This window comes from Vicugna pacos, chromosome 7 (assembly GCF_048564905.1).
Source record: "Vicugna pacos chromosome 7, VicPac4, whole genome shotgun sequence".
Taxonomy (NCBI): Eukaryota; Metazoa; Chordata; class Mammalia; order Artiodactyla; family Camelidae; genus Vicugna; species Vicugna pacos.
Window position 1 is genome coordinate 10,280,099 of NC_132993.1, and position 22,763 is coordinate 10,302,861.

The window sequence follows — 22,763 nt, forward strand, 5'->3', positions numbered from 1 at the left end:
GCTTTTCCAGCAGTCAGATGCTTCTCCATGCCTCTGTGTTCTGTCCTTATCTTCATCCTAGCCAACAGCACTATCTTCTCCCAACATGTTGCAAAGACACATAAAGTGAATATTGAAATGGGGCCAGAGGGTCTTATTAATAAACAGAGACATAAAGACTATAAAATTTTTAGCACCTTTTCACGAAGGGGGAGAAAAAGCCATTTTTATCCTTTGATAGAGGCTAAAGACCAACAAAGTACACAGGGAGGTGTTCCAAGGGCAAACACATCTTTGCTGTGACAGGAGGATTTACACGTAACAAAGCTCAAGGGCTCTTAGAGGCACTCCCTTACTGACTTCATCAGTGGGCACCATCAGTTGCCATCGCAAATAAGTGATGTGTGCGTTTGTCTTTTATTAATCACGTACTGTGACATTCAAATAAATGCCAGCATTTCACCAAGGAAATAGCACAATCACAAGAAGCTGGGACATAATTACAGTTGGTATCATGCTCTACAATGAGGCCTTGATCTTATCATCCTAGGACTAAGCCTGATTCATCAGTACACTGAGAGCCAAATGAGGGATTTTCTTCTGTCAGTGACCCAACATGGGCTATGGGAGAAGCAGGGAAACCACCTGCTCCAGCATGAGTAATAAGGACAGAGGGAGACCCAGAACACAGGGCCTGCATCTTGGGATCGGATAATAATCCTCAGGACTACTACTTTAAGCTTTTTTGTATTCGTGCATGCAACAAGAAGATTTTATTATGAAATTTGCTAGCAATCTTTGCATAAAAAGAAAAATGAGAAAATACCCCTGACTTCATGAAGCTCAGAGTCTAATGGAGAAAACATACAAGTACTTGCAGCCCTACTTAAAGTCCTCTGTTCAGTTCCAGACTGTGAATTCTGATTCCGATTCTCATGTCTCTAATGCACCGCCTCCCTGGCAGCCTGACCCACCTGCTCCATGAGGACGGACAACCTGACCTGGGTGAGTGAGTTTGTCCTAATAGGACTCTCCAGGGACAGGCAGATCCAGGCTGGACTCTTTGTCCTGTTTGGGGCTGCCTATCTGCTGACCTTGCTGGGCAACGGGCTCATCATCCTCCTGATCTGGCTGGACGCCCGCCTCCACCTGCCCACGTACTTCTTCCTCTGCCACCTCTCCGTAGTGGACATCTGCTACACCACCAGCAAGGTTCCCCAGATGCTGGCGCACTTCCTCCTGGAGAAGAAGGCCATCTCCTTCACCCGATTGGAACCCAGCACTTCTTCTCCCTGACCCGGGGGGGACTGAGTTCCTGCTGCTGGCAGCAATGGCCTATGACCACTAACTGCGTGGCCGTCTGTGACCCCCTGTGCTATGTGGCAGCGATGGGGCCTAGTCTGACAGTGGTCTCTTGTCTTGTTGGCCTGGCTAATTCTGTATTAGAGATGGCAGTCACCATGTACCTGCCGACCTGTGGATGCCATGTACTGAACCATGTGGCCTGTGTGGATGTCATACAGGTCGTCCTAGTGAGCTCTAGTTGTGTTGCTAGTGCCTTGAGCTGAATGCTGGATAGGAATTCAGTTGTAGAAACAGAAAAACATGGAAGAACTCAGAAATGGAAAGAGGAGGACTTCCCCTAACAATGATGAAGCTTATACTAAGGGATAAACTGTGCAATAGTACATACACGTGTGCGCATATGGAAGGTGTACTCTTCATTTTTAAAGGCATGGATTGGATAAATAATGACTTAAGCTCTGGAATCTTCTTTGTGATGCTGGCCTTTTCCCATCGAGATTCAAAAACAGTTTACCCAACCAGAAATGTTAAATATTTGTTGACTGAGTGAACACCAGAATAAATCCCACAACCACTTTCATCCTTGTTTTAAATGTCAACTTCACCATCTCTCATCACTCAATCAAATACCACATTTAATGAACACCTCTTCTGTGCCCGACTCCCTTTAATCACCACAGTTACCATCACAACTCCCTCCCAGTGCTGAGTATCACAGGACTCTGGACACCATGCTGGTCTTGGAAAGAAACACCAATCAGTAAACAGATTTGTATCAACTCCACTGTGTTCAACACACCATGCCAGGTGCTGCAAGAGACACACGGAGTTCTAATATGCAGTCCTTCCCCACAACCTGGGGATTATTAGGGAAGATAAGAGATAAATACTAACCAAGAAATTGCAACACAATCCAGCAACGAAAAAGCACAATTACGCAATACTTGGTTAATTGCCAAATAGGTGATAGAGACTAAAAGCCCATGGAATTCACAAAACTCCCTCATGAAGGTGAGAAATCTAGGTGGTTTGCAAAGGGATTAAAGGAGAAGAAAAAATTAAGTTGGCTCAGAAAATGCTAGAACTTGGATAGATGAGGGAGTAGAGAGAGAGGTTAATTCTTGGCCCACGGGGGAATGATGTAAGCCAGGTGAGGAGGCAGAAAAAACTGACGACTGTCTGGGAAAGAGTGAGCAAACCAGTTTAGTTAGAGCAAAGATTTCCTTTTGAGAAGGTGTGAGGAGGAGGTAGGGCTGGAAAGTGGGGGAGGTGCGCATAGTAGGGTTTTAAAAACAAGGCCACAGAGTTTGCATTAGAGGCAATAGTGAGACAGCAGAGTTTTGATGTGGGGAATAGCACATCTAATATATAATATTCCAGAAATTATCTTCTTCTTCCCCAGTCCTGTTAGATTAATCAAGACAAAAGTTAATAAGACAAACTTTCTCTTCTTTAATCCAACAAACTATTTCATGCCTCATTAATGCAAATAAATGAATCATCTGTTTATAATTCCATTTCCTCTAATTAGGGCAAGCTTCATAGACCAGGAAGAGTTTAAGGCAGGGTTCAAAGACCCAGAGTTGGGAAGGCAGTGGATATAGACCAGAAGTTATTTAGAACGCAGGGTAATTTTAGAAGAATGAACAGATCTTGAAGTTGGGAACGGAACAGAGGATGTATGTACAGATAAAGTACCTTATATTTTCCTTTTCTTTTTTTTTAAGAGAATAACCAGGCGATCTGAGCAACATCTGATGACCAAGCAAAAATAAACAGCGCTTACTTGGTGTTTTCTGTAAGTGTTACCTCTGATAACAGTCCTGTTTTTCTGCCTCATGCCACATTTCAAGCAGCAGCCCCTTGGCTAAACAGATCCCGTCCTGGTTAGGGAGGGATTTTGAGTTTGCTTTTGTAATATTTGTTCACAAAATGCATCCAAATCTCACCAAGACACTGGTCTGGAAAAGGGTTCAAGTTATTTTTTTCATGGAGAGTAAATCAATGCATGAAGCCCAGGAGAACAAAACTGAGGGTCCAAGACGGAAGCTAGATTAGGCGAGTATTTCTAGAATCACTTAGACAAGGGAGGGAGCCAACAGATGTGATGCAACATCGTTCTGAAACACCTGGGAATTCACGTGGCAGAGATTCCCTGACTGCAGGACCTCCCTGCTCCTCAGGAGGGCACGAATCCAATCTCTTTTATCCAGAACAAAATCTCCCCTGTAGGGCATTCTCTGCACAATCCAGACCAGGAACATCACTGGAGAACAAGGGTTCTTAGCCTGGAGATCATCGACAGGTTTCAAGTCTAGTAGCCCCCCGGAGTTGTCTGCTAAAGTGGCATCTCATCCAACTGTTACCAGGTCCTGAGGGGGTCCTTCTGCCACTTCCCTCCCCCCAGTTACACACACTCATAGGCCTCCATGCTTTCCCGTCCTCACACTTCTCCCAATTTGTAACGACATGCTTGTTTGATGACTAGATGCTTTACTCCTGACTTCCCAGAAGACTGTAAATTCCATGGGGACAGAAGCTGTGTCTGCGGTTCTCACTACTTTATCCCCAGCACAGGGCGTTGTCTACCTGTAAGCATTCGAAAAATATTTATTAACTCAATACATTCCCAAACAATCTGTGATTTACCCCTACCAAGAAGGTTAACACATCCTGATTTAGGTATTGGTTTATAGTAACATGATTTTAAATTTTAGAAAGTGTCTTTTATAAAATCTTTAGTAATGAGCTGTGATATTTGCAACTGATTTATAAGATGGGGCTTTTAGATAAGCTTTCCTGACACCATACAACTGAACTTACCATTAAACAACGCTACCCAAGGAGATCACATGGTCTAGGGTTCATCAATCAATCTGATTTCCCATTGATCGACCCTAACTTCTAACACATTTTCTTAGTCTTTTCATTTCCTTCCTTGGTATAACAGCTCAACATAGCAACCTTACAAAACATAATATAGAATAAAATTTAAAGATGATAGCTAGCTAATGTTTAGTAACATTATTATTATTTGTACTATAACTTCATCCTTTCCCCTTTATTTCTTCAAAGGAAAAAAAGAAAAGAAAAGAAACTCCTAGCTCTTTTCTCACCTCCCTCAACTGATGTCTAAATGCTGCTTAAGTGAATTCTCCCCTCTGGTGAGCTTCTAGTGGCCTCTGCAGCATCAGACGTCCTCCTTCATGATTTCTTATCCACTATGAGTGGTTTTTCTTTATCTCAATCACATTTAGCATATTTGTCTTGTTTGGCAATTTAGAAATCAGGGGAAAAAAGAAGAGTCAGAGAAAGAAAAAGAAAAACTGGTCTTTTCTGGTGGCTAGAAAAGTCCTTGCTACATCCTGGTTGCTCTACCTTTTTCATCCTGATGCAGATAGAGAAAATAATTAGAAAAAATAATATTAACCATGCATTATTGAAATTACTTCTAACAAATTATGATGAACAATATTTATATGTCATACACATATGTTACTCATTTCAATCTCTGCAATTACTATTATCCAATTTAATATACCAGGAAACTGAGGCATAAGAGGTTAATTATACCTGGGAATTCACATCATAAAAAATGTAGTTCTATATTTTTAAAAATTACAATACTACTGAAAGTAATAAAAGAAATCTTGAACAAATGGAAAGGCATACCATATTTCTGAATAAAGCTCAACATCATGGATGTGTATGTTAAATTATACATTTACCAGAATCAACTTTGCATTTAAAAAAAATTTTTTTGTTTAGGACCAGACACTATTATTTTTATAATAGTAGCCAGGAAAGTTCTGAAAAAGATCAGTGAAGAAAGACCAGCTTACTAGTTAGTTAAACATCATAAACCTAAGATATCAAAATGCTGTAGTAATGGCACACAATTTCACCAGGGCAGTGAAACATAACAGAAGGTCTGGAAATAAACCATTATACACAAGGATTTAGTAATGATAACATGTCTAACTTAGTGAAGAAAAATTCAATAAATAGTATTAAGGCAACAAGCTAATAATCTGAAAAAAATAAAATTTATCCAGACATTATAATTTATATAAGAATAAATTTCATAGGAGTCAAAAATTTAAATGTAAAAATGAAAGCATAAAAGAAGAAACCAAAAGGCACTTTTTTAATGATATCAAAGTGAGGAATGCCTTCTAACTATGAGACAAAATCCCAACATATATTAAAATTGTTTTCAATAGATTCAGCAAAAAAAAAAAATTGGCATGGCAAAGCCACTATTGTAAAAATAAAAAACCAAAAACCAAAAAAAGTTGAAGGGTAGGGTGAGGGGTAGGTACAGGTGCAAAGTCATAGCGTGAAGGAGTCCTTTTGTGTTGATGGAATGGTATGCGTCTTGATTGAGGTTACACAAATCTATACATGCAATAAAATTGTATCAAATCACAGGCCCACACGAATGCAGGTTAAAAAACTTAGTGAAAACTGAATAAGGTTCACAGACTTATTAACAGTTTTGATACTGTACTATAGTTATATAAGATGTTATCACTGGGGAAAGCTGGCTAAAGGGTACACAGGACTCTGTACTATTTTTGCAACTTCCAAAATTTTAAAAAGCTTTAAAAATTCATATTAGAATCAAGAAAAATTTAAATAAAAGCACTGAGGGTGGGGAGTGTTTTGCCACTCATATCAAAAATAAAGAGTTGATTTCTCTAAAATATAAAGAGCTCCTACAAACCAATAAGAAAAAAGCCAAAATCCAAACCCCAAATTAAGCAAAGATATAGACTGTCCACAGAAAATAAATACAAATAGCTCTAAACATATGAAATGATGATAAACCTTCCTCAAAATAAGAATCATGCAAATTACAACTACACATATTTGCCTTTTTTTTTAACCTAACTTATTGGCCCCCAAAATGAAAAATGTGAAAACAAGCATGCTCATAAATTGCTGGTGGGAAAGTAAATTTATCCAAACCTGCAGAGGACATTTATCAAAATTAGAAATGCATATGCCTTTTGACCCAGTAATTCCATTTTATGGAATTTATCCTATAGTGAATTTGCACGGGTGCAAGATTATGTGTGTAGAAGATACAGTCAACATTGCAACACTGTTTGTATAACAACAAAAGACAGGAGGCAATCTAACTGACCACAAACAGGTGACAAGTTAAAGAAAATTGTGATACATGTAAAAAAGTGAGGAAATGCCATGTGTGCCCATATGCGTAGGTCTCCAAGATAGCCATATTGTTAAGCAGAAAGAGCAAGGCATGGAGCAGCATGAATATTGTACAACCGTTTGTGTAGAAGCCCACAGGGAGAACACAGGTAATAAGTTAGCTGGTTGGTTAACTACTGGTATGGAATATAGCAGTCCATAAGTCTGTTAACTGTTTGGGTAGTTAGGTATTAGTGGCTCTCTGTTATAGGAAAAAATATTTCTTGAAGGACAGACATGAAACTGATAGGAATGCCTCAGAAAAGGAAGATAGGAAAGAGACTTTTTAATACATACTTTTTAGTACATTTTGAATTTTTAACCATGCAAGGCTATTGCCTGTTAAAAAAAAATTAACGTTTAAAGTGAAAATGTAGAATAAATTGCCCAAAGATTTTAGTTCATGAGTGTGCATCCACTCAGCAGCATATACGCTAATCAGTAAGGAAATTATTCTCACTCTCACAGGTTAAGTTTTCCCTGTCAGGCACACAGCTGCAAGTTAGTCTCTGAAATTTGTACACTGACGCCTTTTAGCAAAAGGTTTTAAGCCTGCCCTCGAGGCACCCAACTCTAATTAAAATTTTCTCCAAAATTATTTCTAAAAATGTTTGCATAGTAATTGGAAGAAATTATTTTAAAACAATATTTACACACAAGATTTAATAGGGTGATTCTTTAAAAGAGACTTCAAACACGAACTAAGTGAAATTCTTGAGTCTGTTTTTCAGAACAAAAAGTACATGTTTATTCAATTCACATGTGACTTTGAGACATCTGCTTCAGGAAAAAGTTTGAGACTATGAAAAAGGAGGAAAACATAATATGTGATTCTAAAAGAAGAATAAACATGGAAAACTTCTGGCTGTCACTTAGACTTCTGAAAGGATAAAATCAAAAGCAGAACAATAGAAATACTAATGAGAAAAGAGATGGGGTAAAGAAACCTTCTACTAGTTTTAATAAAATTAAAATCAAAGTATCCAAGTTTAGTGAGAGAAAAAAAAAATCTCCGTAGGAGGAAGGGCTATTAGACCTCCCAGCCCAGGCCACTGTCCACCACAACCTCTGTCCCTTGGTGTTCCCATCACATTATCCTCAGGAAGGTCTCTGCTTCCTCCATCCACACTTTAGTTCAGTCGTAATTTCCCAGTAGGCAGCTGAGATAAGAGAATACTATTAATTAAGACTTTTTAACCAAAGGCTTCTACATAGCAGAGGGAAAACAAACAGAGAAAGTAGCACAGAATTTTATATTCTGAATTTCTGGATAATACTGGCTCTCTGGGATCCCTGGGGCTCTATTTTAATAGCGTCCCAAAGAAGGAATCATGCTCCGAGAGTTTCCAGATTTTACTCTCCTCGTCTCCTTGCCGAAGGAGAGCCCCCACAGCAGGATCCAGTAGATTAGCTGCCTGTGAAGGTTATGCATAAGGGGGTCATGGCTCTGTCATCCTCACTTGAGTCTCTTCTCGTTGTCTAGGTAAGGAGAGCAGGACACCTAGGCCACCCAGAAGCCCCTGGCCAACAGAATTAGCTGCCTGAATATCCCTCGAAGCCTAAGGTTGCTGAAGATGAGGATAAAAGGGATGGACGGATGTGCACAAGTAGGTTATAATTTGCCATGTCTAGTACCATTCACTCTCTGAGGAGAAAAACACTACAGCATCAATAACCAGGGACAGGAAGGACAGAAGGTAAAGAACAAGGAAGGAGATGAGTGACTTCAGAGCTGCGGTGTGAGCCTGGGCGTTGGGGTCCTGCAGGCTGTGTGCACTGTGCTGCATCCTCCTCGTGTGTCTCCTCAGAGAACTTATCAACAGAGCAATTGAGACCAGAAAACTAGAGCAAGGAATTGAAAGGGTGACTAGCTTCAGGAGCAGGAAATAGTGTATTTTCAGCCTCCTGCTCCACTCCTTATAGGCCATATTTCCAGAAAATGTTCCAATAAAGAATCCTCGATACAGAGCGTGATTCCCCCAAAAGAACAGCAGGGTGACAATGAAGGCGACGAGGAGAGATCCCAGCAGAAGCGAGGGCACTAACCCTGGGAACCTCCATTTCAGCCAGAGGAAGGTGGGGTGGGTGAAGTTAGCAATCTTCATGCAGAAGAGGACGCTGAGCCAGGAGCCAAACCAGAAGGTGGCTGAGTTCAGAAAGTCCCAGAATAGACCAAATAACTGCCAGGCAGGACCCCGACGGTACTCGACCAGGTGGAGGAAGTAGTATAAGTTGTTCCCCATCCAACCGACTGCAGGCAGAAGCGGGAGGCACTCAAGCTAATGAGGATCATGTCGGAGGGGAGCAGCCTCCCCCGTCGCACCCACTCTCTGCTCAGCACCAGCACAATGAAAGCATTGGCCAGGACTCCCAGGACACACAGCAGGATAAAGAGCAGCACGAAGAGGGCTGTGAGTGCTGGATGCATTCTGGTCCCTCCTTTGGTCACCACCCCGTGCCTTGGTCCCTGGCCTCCTGCCTACCCCCACCCAAAGGTCCTCTTTCGATCTCTTCTGGGGATATGAGAAGAATGCTCAGTCTCTGCATCTGAGCCAGAGCCCACTGAGAAGGACCAATGCTCAGGCTACAGAGGAAGGTGAGCTCAGCTCAGTGAGGATGCAAATTTCCCCTGGGCTCAGTTACCAATAGGCCTACTGACTGCCCCTGATTTGCCTTCTGCGGTTTTGCCTGCACACTGCCATGGTTAGGTGTCAATGTAGAAGGTTTTCTAGGGTCTCTGTGACTCAGTTCTGATGGAAGAAATTTTCACATATTGAGGTACGGGGAAATCATTCTGGCTTATACGTGATTGGCTTTGAAATTTATGCAAAATACAACAGCCTATCTTAGGGCCTGTCAAACATGCATGGTACATCCGCTTTCACCATAAGAAAGAGAGAAAGAGAGAAAAGGAAGGAAGGAAGGAAGAGAGAGAGAGAGGAAGAGAGAGAGAGAGGGAGGAAGGAAGGAAGGAAGGAAGGGAAGAAAGAAAGGCACATTTACCAGACTGTTTAGAATGTCCACTTTGAAGACGGGGTAAATGCCCCACCCCATTCCTATGACACCAAGGCTATACTTCAAAGATGAGGCTCCCTTCTGAGACAACAAGGTCATACTGACTCACTGCATACAGGCTAATCTGGCTCTTCTGAAACCTTGAAGGAATGTACCCTTGTCATATTTGAAGTTTATTCTTTGTTGTGACAAGACGTAAAACTGTGGTTCAGGAATCCAAAATGGAGCTGGGTGACCACCATGGATGGAGTTTCAAACACATTCCTGCATTACTGAGAACTTGAATTTTCTGAACTGTATCAGACTCAAAGGACACCAACAGCTGTTCTCAAAACAGTATCTACTAACAGCTGCCGATTGCAACTTTATGGTCTCAAGGTCTCCCCTTGTAACTATGCAACCATTTCAGACCCCAAGCAATTTTTGCTTAACAAGCACTTTTATTTCTTGCTAGGTCCAATTCTAATTCTTGACAAAGAACTTACGTTAACTTGGTAGGTTTGCCGATGTATAAGCCTCCCCCATTTCAAAGTCCAGATGAACACAATTCAAGCACTTCTTGAATCTGTGTCACCTGGACTACCATCCTCAGCTTGGCTCAAATAACACCCTTTTCAATTCCTATTATAGACTGTTTATTGGTTATTTCTGTTGAGAGTTCCATACTTCTTATTCCGTCTTCGGTCCCAATAAACACACTTGTCCCCGTCAGCTGATTCTCAATATGCTAAGTGTACAGGCGACAAGTATAGGGAAACACTCATATGGCCAAGACCTAGACAAAGTGAAGACACTAGAGAAGTCTGTCTCCAGCTGAACTGTCGTATTTCACATCTATTCTCACCTATAACATTCATCCCCTTTGATGTCAGATGCTTTGGTCCACCTTTCTACCAAACCTCTTCTTAGATCCTTTATGGACCCTGAGGTGTCAGTGATTGATAATGGTTTAACCAGAGGTTTATGTTTCCAAAGAGTGAATTCATTCTTTATGGTTGTGGAACTGAGAGTACCTGCTTCTTGCTGGGGTGTCAGTTGGAGGCTGCCCTTAGGTCCTAGTGGCCACTCTGTTTTTACCAAGTGAACTGCTTCAACATGGCAGATCAAGTCAACAAAAAGAGTCCCTAGGGAGAGCTGATTAGCAGGATGGGGATTAACTATCATAATGTAAGTGACCTCCTATCATGTTTACCATATTTAATTGGACAGAGTAAGTTGTAGTCCCCATAGACACTTGAAGGGGTGGGGGTTATACAAAGGTGCACTCACCAGGGGTGAGGGTCATTGAGGGCCAACTTGAGTCCGTCTGCTACACTGAGATACCATAGCTTACTTAGGCATATGAGTCCTGTCCTCCAACACCAACATTAAAGAGATACCTATGAGAGCATGTTGAAAATTAAAAATATATCCTTGAATGTAAATATATTCAAGTTGATCCATAGTCAAATGTTTTTGGTTTAATACTTCAAATTTGACCTTCCTCCCTGTTTGTTCAAAACTTTTTAATGCTTGTGTATCCTTGTATAATGTGCCTTTGTTTTGAAAGAGTCAACTAAGAAAACTGGTCATACAAGTAATGTAACAGTGGTCACCACCACAGCATGAATGCATAATTGTATTAAAATTAAAAGCTACAGTAAAAAGAAAAATCCCATTGAAGTTGAGTGAATATGCATTTTTCTCACTCTTAGATCTATTTTCCTTATACAGATTTTACTCATTTATTCATTCACTCCACTTTTATATACACAGGGCACCTATTCTAGTCGGTGCGGATATGGCAGTAAGCCAAAGAGAGAGGATTCCTGCTTTTAAGGAACTTACAGCCCAAAACCTCCCAACTGAAGAAATAACCCAGTGAGCTTTGCGAGCGGCCCCACGGAAGCTCTCAACCACCACCAGGTTTGAGGTGAGGGGGAGGCGTTCTCAGTCCTCCTTGGTGGAATATGGAGTGGGATTCATAACAGCTTTTTCTGAATATTCAGTTCTCACAAAATCCTCCCTCTTCTACTGTCTCAACACTTTTATCAAAGAATTTCAAGACTTATGGAAAGGTTTATATCCATTTTGAAATCTTATATCATTAAATCTGTAACCCTGGTAGAAATCTCAGCCCTTAACATCTTGTTATTTAAAGGGGAATTGAAGAAAGTCACGTTGGTCATGGTAAGAAATTAGTATAGTATCCTATCAGATAGTATCCTAATGTAACTGAAACCATCAGAGGATTTTAAATAGGGGAGTAGCAGCATCTAATTTATGTTTTGAAACAGATACTCTGGGGTAAAGAATAGAACTGAAAGAGGCAGGAATGGAGGGGAGCAGTCAGAGGTTACTGCATTAGGTCATGTATAAGCAGATGGGGCAAGTGGAAGCACTGGAGGTGGTGAGCTGTGATGAGATGCTGGCATATTTTGAAGGCAGGTTCAATAAAATGTGTTTAATACAGGGATGAGAGAAAGGAATCAAGGACAAATCCTAAATTTTCCATTTCAGTAGCTGGGAGAATTTTATGGAGTCATTTACTAAGATGAGGAAGACAGAGAAGAGTGTATTTGTGGGGGAAACTGTTTTTTTGTTTACATTAAGTTTGAGATGTCTATTCTAAGATGAGACATGAAAGAGACAATTGAAATGTAAGACTGGACCTCAGACAGCTTTGAGAGGCAGCAACACTTACATGGTATTCAAAGCCATTAAACTAGATGAGATCATGTGGGGAAAGAATGTCAATGTAAATGGTTAAGGCTCTAGGAGTAAGCTGAGCACCTTCAACTTTTAGGGGTTGAAAGCCAAGGGATCCAGCAGAGGAGATCTGGCTGAGACAAATATTAGGGAGGGATTCCATTCTCTGAGTTCATGTTCAGGGACAAGGGGAAGAGGAGACAAACAAGTGGGGAGGGCAATGTGGGAGTGAAAAATACGCTGATTCTAGTTATCCAGAGTGATCTGCACCCAAGGGTTGAGTACTATGCTTTCTGGGGAGACGTTCTGAGGCAGATATTGTTAACATGTTCTAACTTTGAGCGGCCCTTTGGTTGGGACCCAAGGTTGGCACAGAATGTCAGTATTGAAATTGGCATCTGTCCTGTGCTTTACCCACTGATTATCCAGTAGAAAAGCCCTATTTACCATTCATCCATTGAAAAAAATCTATTCGGCGTGTACTGTTTGTCAGATGCTAGACTTAGCATGTAGGTACAAGTAGACAAGTAGACATGTAATGAAGATTTAGTATAATAAATGATAAAATAATAACTAGTATTTACTCAGTGCTGCTAGCATCCCTGTGTACTATTCTCAGTGCTTCACAAATATTAATTTTTTGATATTGATAAAAACTTCTTGAGTTTCAAAAATGATGCTGGGACAACTAGATATCCACATACAAATAATGAAGTTGGACCCCTTCCTCATACTATACTCAAAAATTAACTCAAATATAATAGCTATAACTATAACACTCTTAGAGGAAAACGTAAGAGTAAATCTTCATGATCTTGTTAGATAAAACATTCTTAGACATGACATTGAAAGTATAAGTGACTAAAGAAAAAATAGATAAATTGAATTTCATCAAAATTAAGAAACTTTTGTTCTTCCCAGGAGTTAAAAGACAACCACATGATGGGGAAAAAAAATATTTGCAAATCATATATCTGATAAAGAACTTGTACCCAGAATATATAAAGAAAACTTATAACTCAACAATCAAAAGACAAGTAATCAAATTTTAAAATGGGCAAAGGATTTGAATAGACATTTCTCCAAAGATGATATACAAATGGCCAGTAAACACACAAAAAGAGGTTCCACATTATTAATCATTATAGAAATACAAATCATAGTCATGAGATACTACTTCACATCCATTAGTGTGGCTAAAACCAAAAAGACAGACAATAGCAAGTGTTGACAAGGATAGGAAGAAACTGAACCACTCATACATTGCTGGTAGGATAAAAAATGGTGCTGCCGCCTTGAAAAACTATTTGGGTGCAGAGCCTTAAAATGTTAAACATAGTTACCACATGATCCAGAAATTCCATTCCTAGTTGTACACCCAAGAAAAATTAGAATATTTTCACACAGAAACTTGTATAAAAATATTCACAGCAGTATTATTTACAATAGCCCCCAAATAGAAACAACCCAAAGGTATATCATCTGATGAACAGATAAGCAAAAGGTGGTATATCTATTAAGTAGATTATTATTTGGCAATAAAAAGAAATGAAGTCCTGATGGGTGAATTGTATGGTATCTCAACAAAGTTGTTTTTAAAACTTGAGGGACATATCCAAAAGACACAAGAAGCCTGCCTCTAAAGGGTGTGAAAACTGGATAGCCACATGCAAAAGAATTAAACTGGGCCCTCTCTACACCATACACAAAAGTCAACTCAAAATAGATTAAAAAGACAGAAGACCTGAAATAATAAGACTCTTAGAAGAAAACTTTGGAGGTAAACTCCTTAACATTGATCTTGGCAATAATTTTTTTGGATTTGCCAGAAAAAGCAAAGGCAACAAAAGGAAAAATAAACAAGTAGGACTACATCAAACTCAAAAGCTTCTGCACAGCAAAGAAACAATCAACGAAATGAAAAGACAACCTATGGATGGGAGAAAATACTTACAAATCACTTATCCCATAAAGGGTTATGCCCCAAATATGCTAGGAACTCTTACAACTCAGTAGCAAAAATTACAAGTAATCCAATTTAAAAATGGACAAAAGACCTGAATAAACATTTCCTCCAAAGGAGACAAACAAATGAAAAGTTGCTCAATATCACTAGTTGTCGGGGAAAATGCAAATCAAAAACCAATGAGCTCTCACCTCACATCTATTAGAATGGTTATTACCAAAAAGATAAAAGATGACAAATGCTGGCAAAGATGTGGAGAAAAGGGAACTTCGTACACTGATGGTGGAAACTGGTACAGCCACTAAGAAACATTACGTAGATTCTTCAAAAATTTAAAAATAGGACTACCATACGTTCCAGTAATCCCACTTTTGGGTATATATATCCAAAGGAAATTGAATCACTGACTCAGGGAGATATCTGTACTCCCATGTTCATTGCGGGCTATTCACAATAGCCAATAAAGCTGAAAAAAAGACTGGAGTCAATCAAAAAATAAGTATGAATGTTAACTAAGTGTAGAACACAATAGGATATGTGTTAACTATTATACTGCTGTTCAAATATGTGTGTCTATGGTAGGATGAATGGAAACAAGGATTAATAAACACATGATTTGCAATTATAGAAGAGAGAGGGAGGGAACCACTGATACTTTTGATGCAAAATAGAATAGTCATAATAAATATACCCAAAGGGGCAGAGTTGGCAAATATGGCCTCTAGGTCAGTCTTAGAAAATGTGACATTTGTCTTAGTAGCTAAAAATAGTAAATGTGAAGTCAAAACACATGAAACCATTCTCCTTGGGACATAAAATTATAATGCAGAATAACTCTGGCTGAGAATCTATGTAGAACTGGCTCATGATTCTCTCTTTGAAGAGAGGAAAATGAACGTTCAAAATGACAGTCATCACCATGTAATTGCAAAACAGTGAGCAAAGATTTAAAAATATTTCCTGCAATAAAATGCTTAGAATCTTTGCGTTTTCAGACTATCCTGCTGGGTTCTAGGAGGTGCGAGCATCACTGTGGCAGAATAACTATGAAACAACATCACCAAGTTTATTGTGTCCTAGTTCCATTTAAAATCACTATAAAAGATTTATAATAAAAACCTGCTTATTTGGCTAAGTTATCAAACTAAATATTTTTACTCCTAAGATTTATGCTTTTTTCATTGGTTTTTTATACTTTTTTTTATACTTTCCACAAAATATTTGGGTGTCCTAGAAAACCACCATCTGTGAAATTAATAATCATTTTGCTCATTATTCATCATTTTATATTTTGCATGCTTTTACCTTTATAAATTTTCAAGTCTCCTTTAATACTTATTTAAAGGCTCATAGCTATATTACAGAAAAGGGAAATATTCATAACACATTAAAAACATATACATTTATTATCCTAATTTTATAAAAAGTTTAAATGTCTGATATTAGCATTGTTTATTTTGTATATGCATATCTATAAATACAACTCTATATGAGAAAATTGTCTGGAAGGAATGATGGGTGTTAATGGTAATTATCTTTGGATACTGGAAGTCTGAGTGATTTTTAATATTCCTTATAATATTCTATATATTATTCTATATTTCCCAAATTTCCTGCAATAATCATGAATTATCAAAAAAGAACTTTAAAGTTTTAAAACTAATAAACCGTTTGTGATATATTTAAGGAAGACTAAAATCTACTTTGTCCCCAATATTAACCTTTGCCTATAAGACCCTGTGATTTGAGACTAGTAACGATTGATCTGCCATGGGGCAGAAGGCAGGGTAGGAGAGAACTGGTAGCAGTACTCAAGTCCCCACTATCATGCAGAGTTGTATATTAATCTTTCAAAGACTGACTTATCATTGCTATGTTCATAGCAGTGTTATTCACAATAGCCAAAAGGTGGAAGTAACCTGTGTCCATCAACAAATGAATGGATAAACAAAATGTTGTATATCTATACAATGGAATATTGTTCCGCCTTGACAAAACAAAATTCTGATGCACGCAACATGGATGAAACGTGACGACATTCTGTTAAGTGAAATTAGCCAGTCACCAAAAGGACAAATACTGTATGATTCCACTTATGTGAAGTATCTAAAGTAGTTAAATTAATAAAGATAGAAAGTAGAATGGTGGTTGCCAGGGTCTAGAAAAAAGAGGGAAATGGGGAATTATTGTTTAATGGATACAGAGTTTCGGTAGGAGAGGGTTCCAGAGATGGATGGTGGCAATGGTAACAGCATTGTTAACAATGTGAATGAACTTAATGCCGCAGAACTGTACACTTTAAAATGGCCAAAAGGGTAAATTTTATGTTATGTGTATTTTACCACAATAAAAAAAAAGTATTTCTCAAAGAATATTTTCTGGACACAGTATGGGGTCTTAATCTTTTAAATGCATGCTTTAATTTTAGACATTACTCTTGGTCTAATAGAAAAGTATATTGTTCTTTGAAAGAACAAAGACTGTCTTCTCCCGCCCCCACAACTCCCACATAGTGGGCACTAAGGAAATATTTGTTGAATGATTGAGTTTAGTTGCTTTTCCTTTTTAAAATAATCTTTGTGTCCCCCTTGTACAATTTGCATTACTGACATATTTTGCTACAGATGCTTTCAATATTTGGTTATTTGAGGAGACTGAGTAAGACTTTCATACAAATGCTATGATAACAGAAGCAGTAATATTTGTGTCTAGCTTGGAAATGCTGAGAAGAAACATGTACCTTGCCTATAAAAGATGCTTTCAGTCTTACTTGGCAGGAGCCCTGAATGTATGGGCTTGCTACTAAAGGCTGGTGATGATTTTCCCAAAAAATAACAGGTTGGTAGAATCTCAACTATGATAATATATGTAACAAAAAACTTCTAACACAGATATTGACTCACATAAATACAGTCATTGGCTTTAACTTGAGATGCAGCTTTTCCCCCCAGCTTCCTCACGGATTTCTCTATTACAGCACAGAGGAGTCAGAACGTAAATGCTTTCTAAGTCTTTCAACCGGCTGTTTGCCTTCTCCATTTGAAACTTTCCAGCAATTCAAGGTCTCCTTGAATCTGACCCCTACAGGACTGAATGGATCCTCCTTTTGGTCCTGGCCCAAATCACAGAGCTCCCAACCAGTTTGTCAGCAGCGTAGGAAGCCACCAACCTCAAAAAAGTAGTCCTATTTCCTGATTTTATGAAGACTGTAGTTCTCCAGGAAGGCAGAAATTCAACGTTGTTCTCAACAATTATTGTACTTTAGTTCTGATGTGATACAATAATCTGATGACACAGGGGTACCTTCTCATTTTAAAAAAAATCACCTGGAGCAAAACAGAGAATGAATACTACTATGCAAAAATTGTATCTTAAACAGTTTATTCAACCTCTTCTAAAAAATGGTTTAATTTTACTGAAAGAGAATAGTCCTGAAAAAAAAAAAAAACTGCCAGACCAGCTTTGCATTTCTATCACTACAGTCCAGACAAGTATTATTTATAGTTAAAGGGCACATCCATCAGCTCAGCCTACTAAAGTTCAAAATGCACTCAGCTGCCCACTGCTAAAGCCGTCTCAAAAGCTTTTGTCTGTTACCAGGGCCAACCATCCAAACCACTGGAACTTAGATTCATTACAAGCCTGTGACAGAGGCTAACCCCATGAGCAGCCACCAGAAGCCATATCCTGGCTCACTCCCTGCTTTACAACTCTGATCTGATTTCAAGGGTTCAGTTCCCCTCACAACTCTCCTCCCACCCGAGCCCTTGTTCTTGTGACTTTTTTAAATCTCAGGATTATCGCCCTTCACCTGAGTGAGTCACACAAGAGTGGCCAGTGATACAGGCCATATTTCCATAGGAATTCACAAAAGGAGGCCATCAGTGATATTAAGAAATGTCAAAATCAAAAAGATTGTTATCAAAGATAGATGGAAATTCCCCAGTGTCATGTATTTGAGATATAATATTTGCAGCAAAACATTATAGATAATATTAGACAACTGTGCCTGATTAATTTCCGTTTTAGAATCCTCTGTACTTAATCACTGAATTCTCTCTTTCTGTCTCTTTGCTATATGAACTATTAGTACTTGATAATGTTTGCTGTAGCTCTTACCTGTTTTATATTCCTCTAACTGGTTTACGTATGTTAAATGGAAGATTTCTTGAATATTTAGATTTCACCTTCATATCTCCACCACAGTTAGCAGAGAGCTCTGTACCCAGATCTCCATGTCTAGATATCCATTGAATTCTTGTTCAAATGTAAAAGAATCATGACTGTAGTGACTGCTCTCTAACAACTGCAGAAATGTAAAGGCTGAGCGTTACATCAGTGAACCGACAAAAATCACCAAAGTGAATTTATGAGAGACCGAATTTATGAGAGAGATCAATCAATGATCCAGTTTCTAGCAGCCAAAGAAATAATGAATTTTACTTCTACAGGCATAGAAATAATTAATTTTGTTTTAGTAAAGTAATCTAGGTAATTATAATAAAATAAAGCATTCATGTGTTCAACAAGTATTTATTGAATGTTTGCCAGTGGGGAACAAAATAGACACCAATCCTTGTCCTCATGGAGTTGACGTTAGTGACAAACAAATGATAAAAATATAAATAAGTAAAATAGATAATGAGTATGCTAAGTAGAAAAGGCAGAGCAAGGAACTGCATGGAGGATTGCCATTTGGAGTGGCAACGATGATGCCAAAAAGAAGTGAGGGAATGAGCCGCGCCAACATCTGGGGAAGAGCATTCCAATCAGAGATCACCAAATACAAAGACTCTGGGGAGGCATATGCCTGGCACAGTCAAGGAACATCAGGGAAGCCAAAGTGGCTGGAGCAGTGTGAGAGGAGGGCAGAACAGCAGGAGATGCTTTCAGAAGGTATAAGGTGGAGGATAAAATCATAAAGGGCAATTTAGTTCATCATAAAAACTTGGGCTTTTACTCTAGGTTGAAAAGCAAATGGAGAATTATGAAAGCGATGTGACATGATTCGATAGATTTTTAAAGGATCCTGCTAACTGCTGTGTTGCAAATAGACCAAAAGGCAGATAGGAGAAGTTGCAGAACCTGTTAGGAGGTCATTAAGATTCAAGCAAGAGATAATAGTGGCTTGCACCAAGTAGTAGCAATGGAAGTGGTGGTATAATTACAAGTTCATTTGGAAAGTTGCGTTAACAACTCTAACCCTAATTTTTTCAAGCACTTGTGTCAAGAGTTGACCTTCAGTAGATGGCAGTGAAGGAGCTGCCTGCTGCAAATGGAACCCCAATTCAAAAGCTGTTCAGCTAAAAATGGTTTAGCCCAAGGTTCAATGGCTTAGCATTAGAATTGCTGCATGACTGTAAATGTAAAAAGTTTTGTCCAGAGCAATTGGAAAAATGGCCACATTGGAAAAAACAATGACAGAAGCATGTTGAAGATGTCAGGACTTCAGTTTTGCACATAAGTTTGAAATGCCTGTTAGACATCCACGTGGACTTTCAAGAATGTCAATCAGAGAGACAAGGTCTAAAGACAAGACTACTTGGATCAAGCGCTCTAGAATCAGAGCCCATGTTGGAGGTCCTTAGGCAAGTGATTTTTTTGAGGAATTGCTTTTAAGAGAAACCTGTAGCGAATTAAAAGACACAAGATACGGTAGGGGAAGAAGCTAGACCAAAACATAAAATAAAATAAAAAGGTGGTTTGAGGGTTCATCTAGACTTGGCTTGATACTTTAGGGAATTCTGGAGTACAGACTGCTGGAAACTTGACCCCTAAATTCTGTTAAATCTTCTTTACCCATAGAGGTGACCCTTCCTTCCTCATCTAAGGAAGCCGGGCACTCCTTCCCTGCAGAGCCTGTCATGGACACCTCTCTGGTCGTTTCCTTACAAGGCATTATTGATCCTACTAGTAATCCACCCACCTCCCCTTTTTGCTTCTAGACCTATAACCAGACTCAAGTTCCAGCAGGTCCAAGAGGACAGGACATAAATTGTGACCCAGTGAGCAGATGATACACACCAAAATCCTAGGAGGGACTGCTGGATCCAAGGGAGCATGCACCAGTAAATTTGACAGCTATTGACAAATTGCCCTCCATAGAGATTACACTAATGTATACGCCCATCAGCAATGGGTAAGAGAATCCACTTCCCCAATAACTAGGCAAAACAAGAATTTTCAAAGTTTGGGAGTTTTGCCAAACAGACAGTTAAAAAATGGTATCTCAGTATAATTTTAATTTGCATTTCTCTTGTTATAAATTAGTTTGACTGTCTTTCCTGTGTTTAAGATCCCTTTGTATTTCTTTCTCTGTGAATTACATATTCACATTATTTGTCTTTTCTCTTTTTCTTTTGAGTTGTTGATCTTTCCCCTTTCATTCTAAGAGCTTTTTATATATTAGAAACTAAACTTTTATAATGAATGCAGATATTTTCCCAGCTTGTTTTATTTTCATAAGTTTCTTATGAATTTTTATCATGCAGAATTTTTCTTTTGAGTTGATCAATCTAAATCTAAAAGATTTTCCACATCGCAAGGTCTTAAAAGAATCATCCTCCCACTTTTTTTACAGTAAGTGTATTGTTTTGTTTTTAACATTAAAACATTTGATCCATTTGGCCTTTATCCTGGCATATGGCAGTACCTTAATTTTTTTTTTCAGGTGGCTAGCCTGTTATCTCAGTATCAATTATTGAATGATACATTTTCTTCTGATCTGAAAGATTACTTTTATGTACACTGAATTTTAACTAAATTCCCATGTTATAAGTATTTGCTTTCTGGACTATCTATTCGACTGGGGTAAAGTCACACACCCTTTTAAATTTTAAGGTTCATACCTTAAATCAAACCATGCCTTTTAATGTATGATAAAGCCTGTCTACCTTTTTTTTTTTCCTTTGGCTTTCAGCTTCCATTAATAACCTTAGAATATGTTAACCTTCTTTTATAGGTTTATAAAAAGAGGGGAAGTTGGCACTTTTATAGGTCTTAGATTAAACTAAGAAATTAAGAGTAGCTGACAATTTTACAGGGCTGAGTCTTCCTACCCAAGAACATGGTACTATATGCCATTGATTCATGCCATTGTACATGTCTTCCTGAGTGTTCTAAAGTTTCCTTCATGTAGGTTTTACACATTTCTTGTAAAGTTTATTTCTAAGTATTTTGTCTTTTTGATGTGATTGCAAATAGAATCTTTTCTTTCATTCTGTCTTCTAACTGGTGATAATCTGTGCAGTAGGGAAGAACAAATCTGACTCTACATTAGATCTGTTTCTTTTACTTTAACCTCTGTACTCTGTTGCTTTTGCTTCCCGTTAAGAATGCTGCCCATAGCCTGAAATATAAAGTATAGCCCATTCTCAAGTCTCCGACTTTTAAGGATTTCCCATTCACGTAGAGATAAAAAGTTGAAGAACAGAGAATAACATTTGTCTTGTAAGTTTACCAAACATCATGGCAAGACCTACGTGAACAGCTGCAGAAACAAAATATTTTATCTCCTTCAGGTCTCGCCTGCACCAAGAAGTTTGCAACAACCAACTATCCTCTCCCTACTCTTCTTTTAATATAAAAGAAGCCTGAATTCTAACTCCGGTAAGATGATTCTCTAGAACGTTAGTCTACCATCTTCTCAGTCTACTGGCTTTCTGAATAAAGTCATTATTCCTTGCCTCAAAACCTCATTTTCTGATGTATTACCCTGTCATGCCACGAGCAGAGTTTGGACTTAGTAGGATTTGTATTCAGAAAATTTTTATTTCTGTGCATTTATTTTGCACCCCACTACTTTACAAAATTCTTATTGTTCTATAGTAGTTTTTATGTTGTTTGGATTTTTCCATTATGCAAACATTTATTTTACCCACCGTTTACAATATCTATAACTAATTTATTTCTCTTAATTATATTAGGTATTATCACCATTAAAATGTAAATAGTGGTGATAGTACTCATTTGTTTTAATATCTTGCATTTTATAAGAATATCTAGATTCATTAAATATGCTGCAGGTTTGGGGCTAAGATAGGTACGTTTCATGTTATTAAATATATATATTATTATTTTATCAAAAGTTCATATTACATTTTTTCAAAGGCCTTTTTAGAATTTTTAGAGGTGATTATATGAATTTTCCCTTAGAATTGTTAATAAGATAGTTTTTATTAATGGAATTCCTAATAATGAATCATCCTTAAAGTCCTAGGTTAAACTCTTTTTGGTAATGATTTAATGCACTGCTGGACTCTGTTTCCTAATTTTTTTTTTTTTTTTTTAGGATTTTGTATGCTTAAGTGAGATTGAGTTGTATAGTTCTTTATCTTAGGCAATTTTTGTCAGGTTCATTTTCATGAGTATTCTATTAATATTTGCAAAGAAGTTGTGTTTCCTGAGTGTGTACAATTTGACATATATTAATAAAAGCTAACTTATTTGGTTATACTTCTTTATTTCTCTACTAGACAAAGTCTTTTAGTGATTCTGTTTATATTTTTTGTATTTCTTATAATTTCTACTCCATTAATAAGACTGCTATGTTATTTGTCATACAGATATTTATATCAATCCTATCTTAATTCTG

The 22,763-nt window shown here is 38.1% G+C and overlaps 1 protein-coding gene, 1 long non-coding RNA gene and 1 pseudogene across 2 annotated transcripts in view; 1 reads left to right on the forward strand and 2 right to left on the reverse strand.

The window, feature by feature from the left end:
- The first annotated feature begins 960 nt into the window (after positions 1-960).
- The window catches only part of LOC102528539 (olfactory receptor 2F2-like), a 309,986-nt pseudogene continuing 288,183 nt past the window's right edge, over positions 961-22,763 (forward strand).
- LOC140697288 (uncharacterized) overlaps positions 3,252-22,763 on the reverse strand; it is a 46,626-nt gene continuing 27,114 nt past the window's right edge. Inside the window, exon 2 of the long non-coding RNA XR_012074175.1 lies at positions 3,252-3,873. This is a non-coding gene — a long non-coding RNA (uncharacterized lncRNA). The remainder of the gene's footprint in view (positions 3,874-22,763) is intronic.
- Positions 8,003-8,929, reverse strand: TAS2R41 (taste 2 receptor member 41). The gene is given in 3 exon segments (XM_031674550.2): positions 8,003-8,089; positions 8,091-8,740; positions 8,743-8,929. Coding segments are annotated over 3 exon segments (924 nt in total).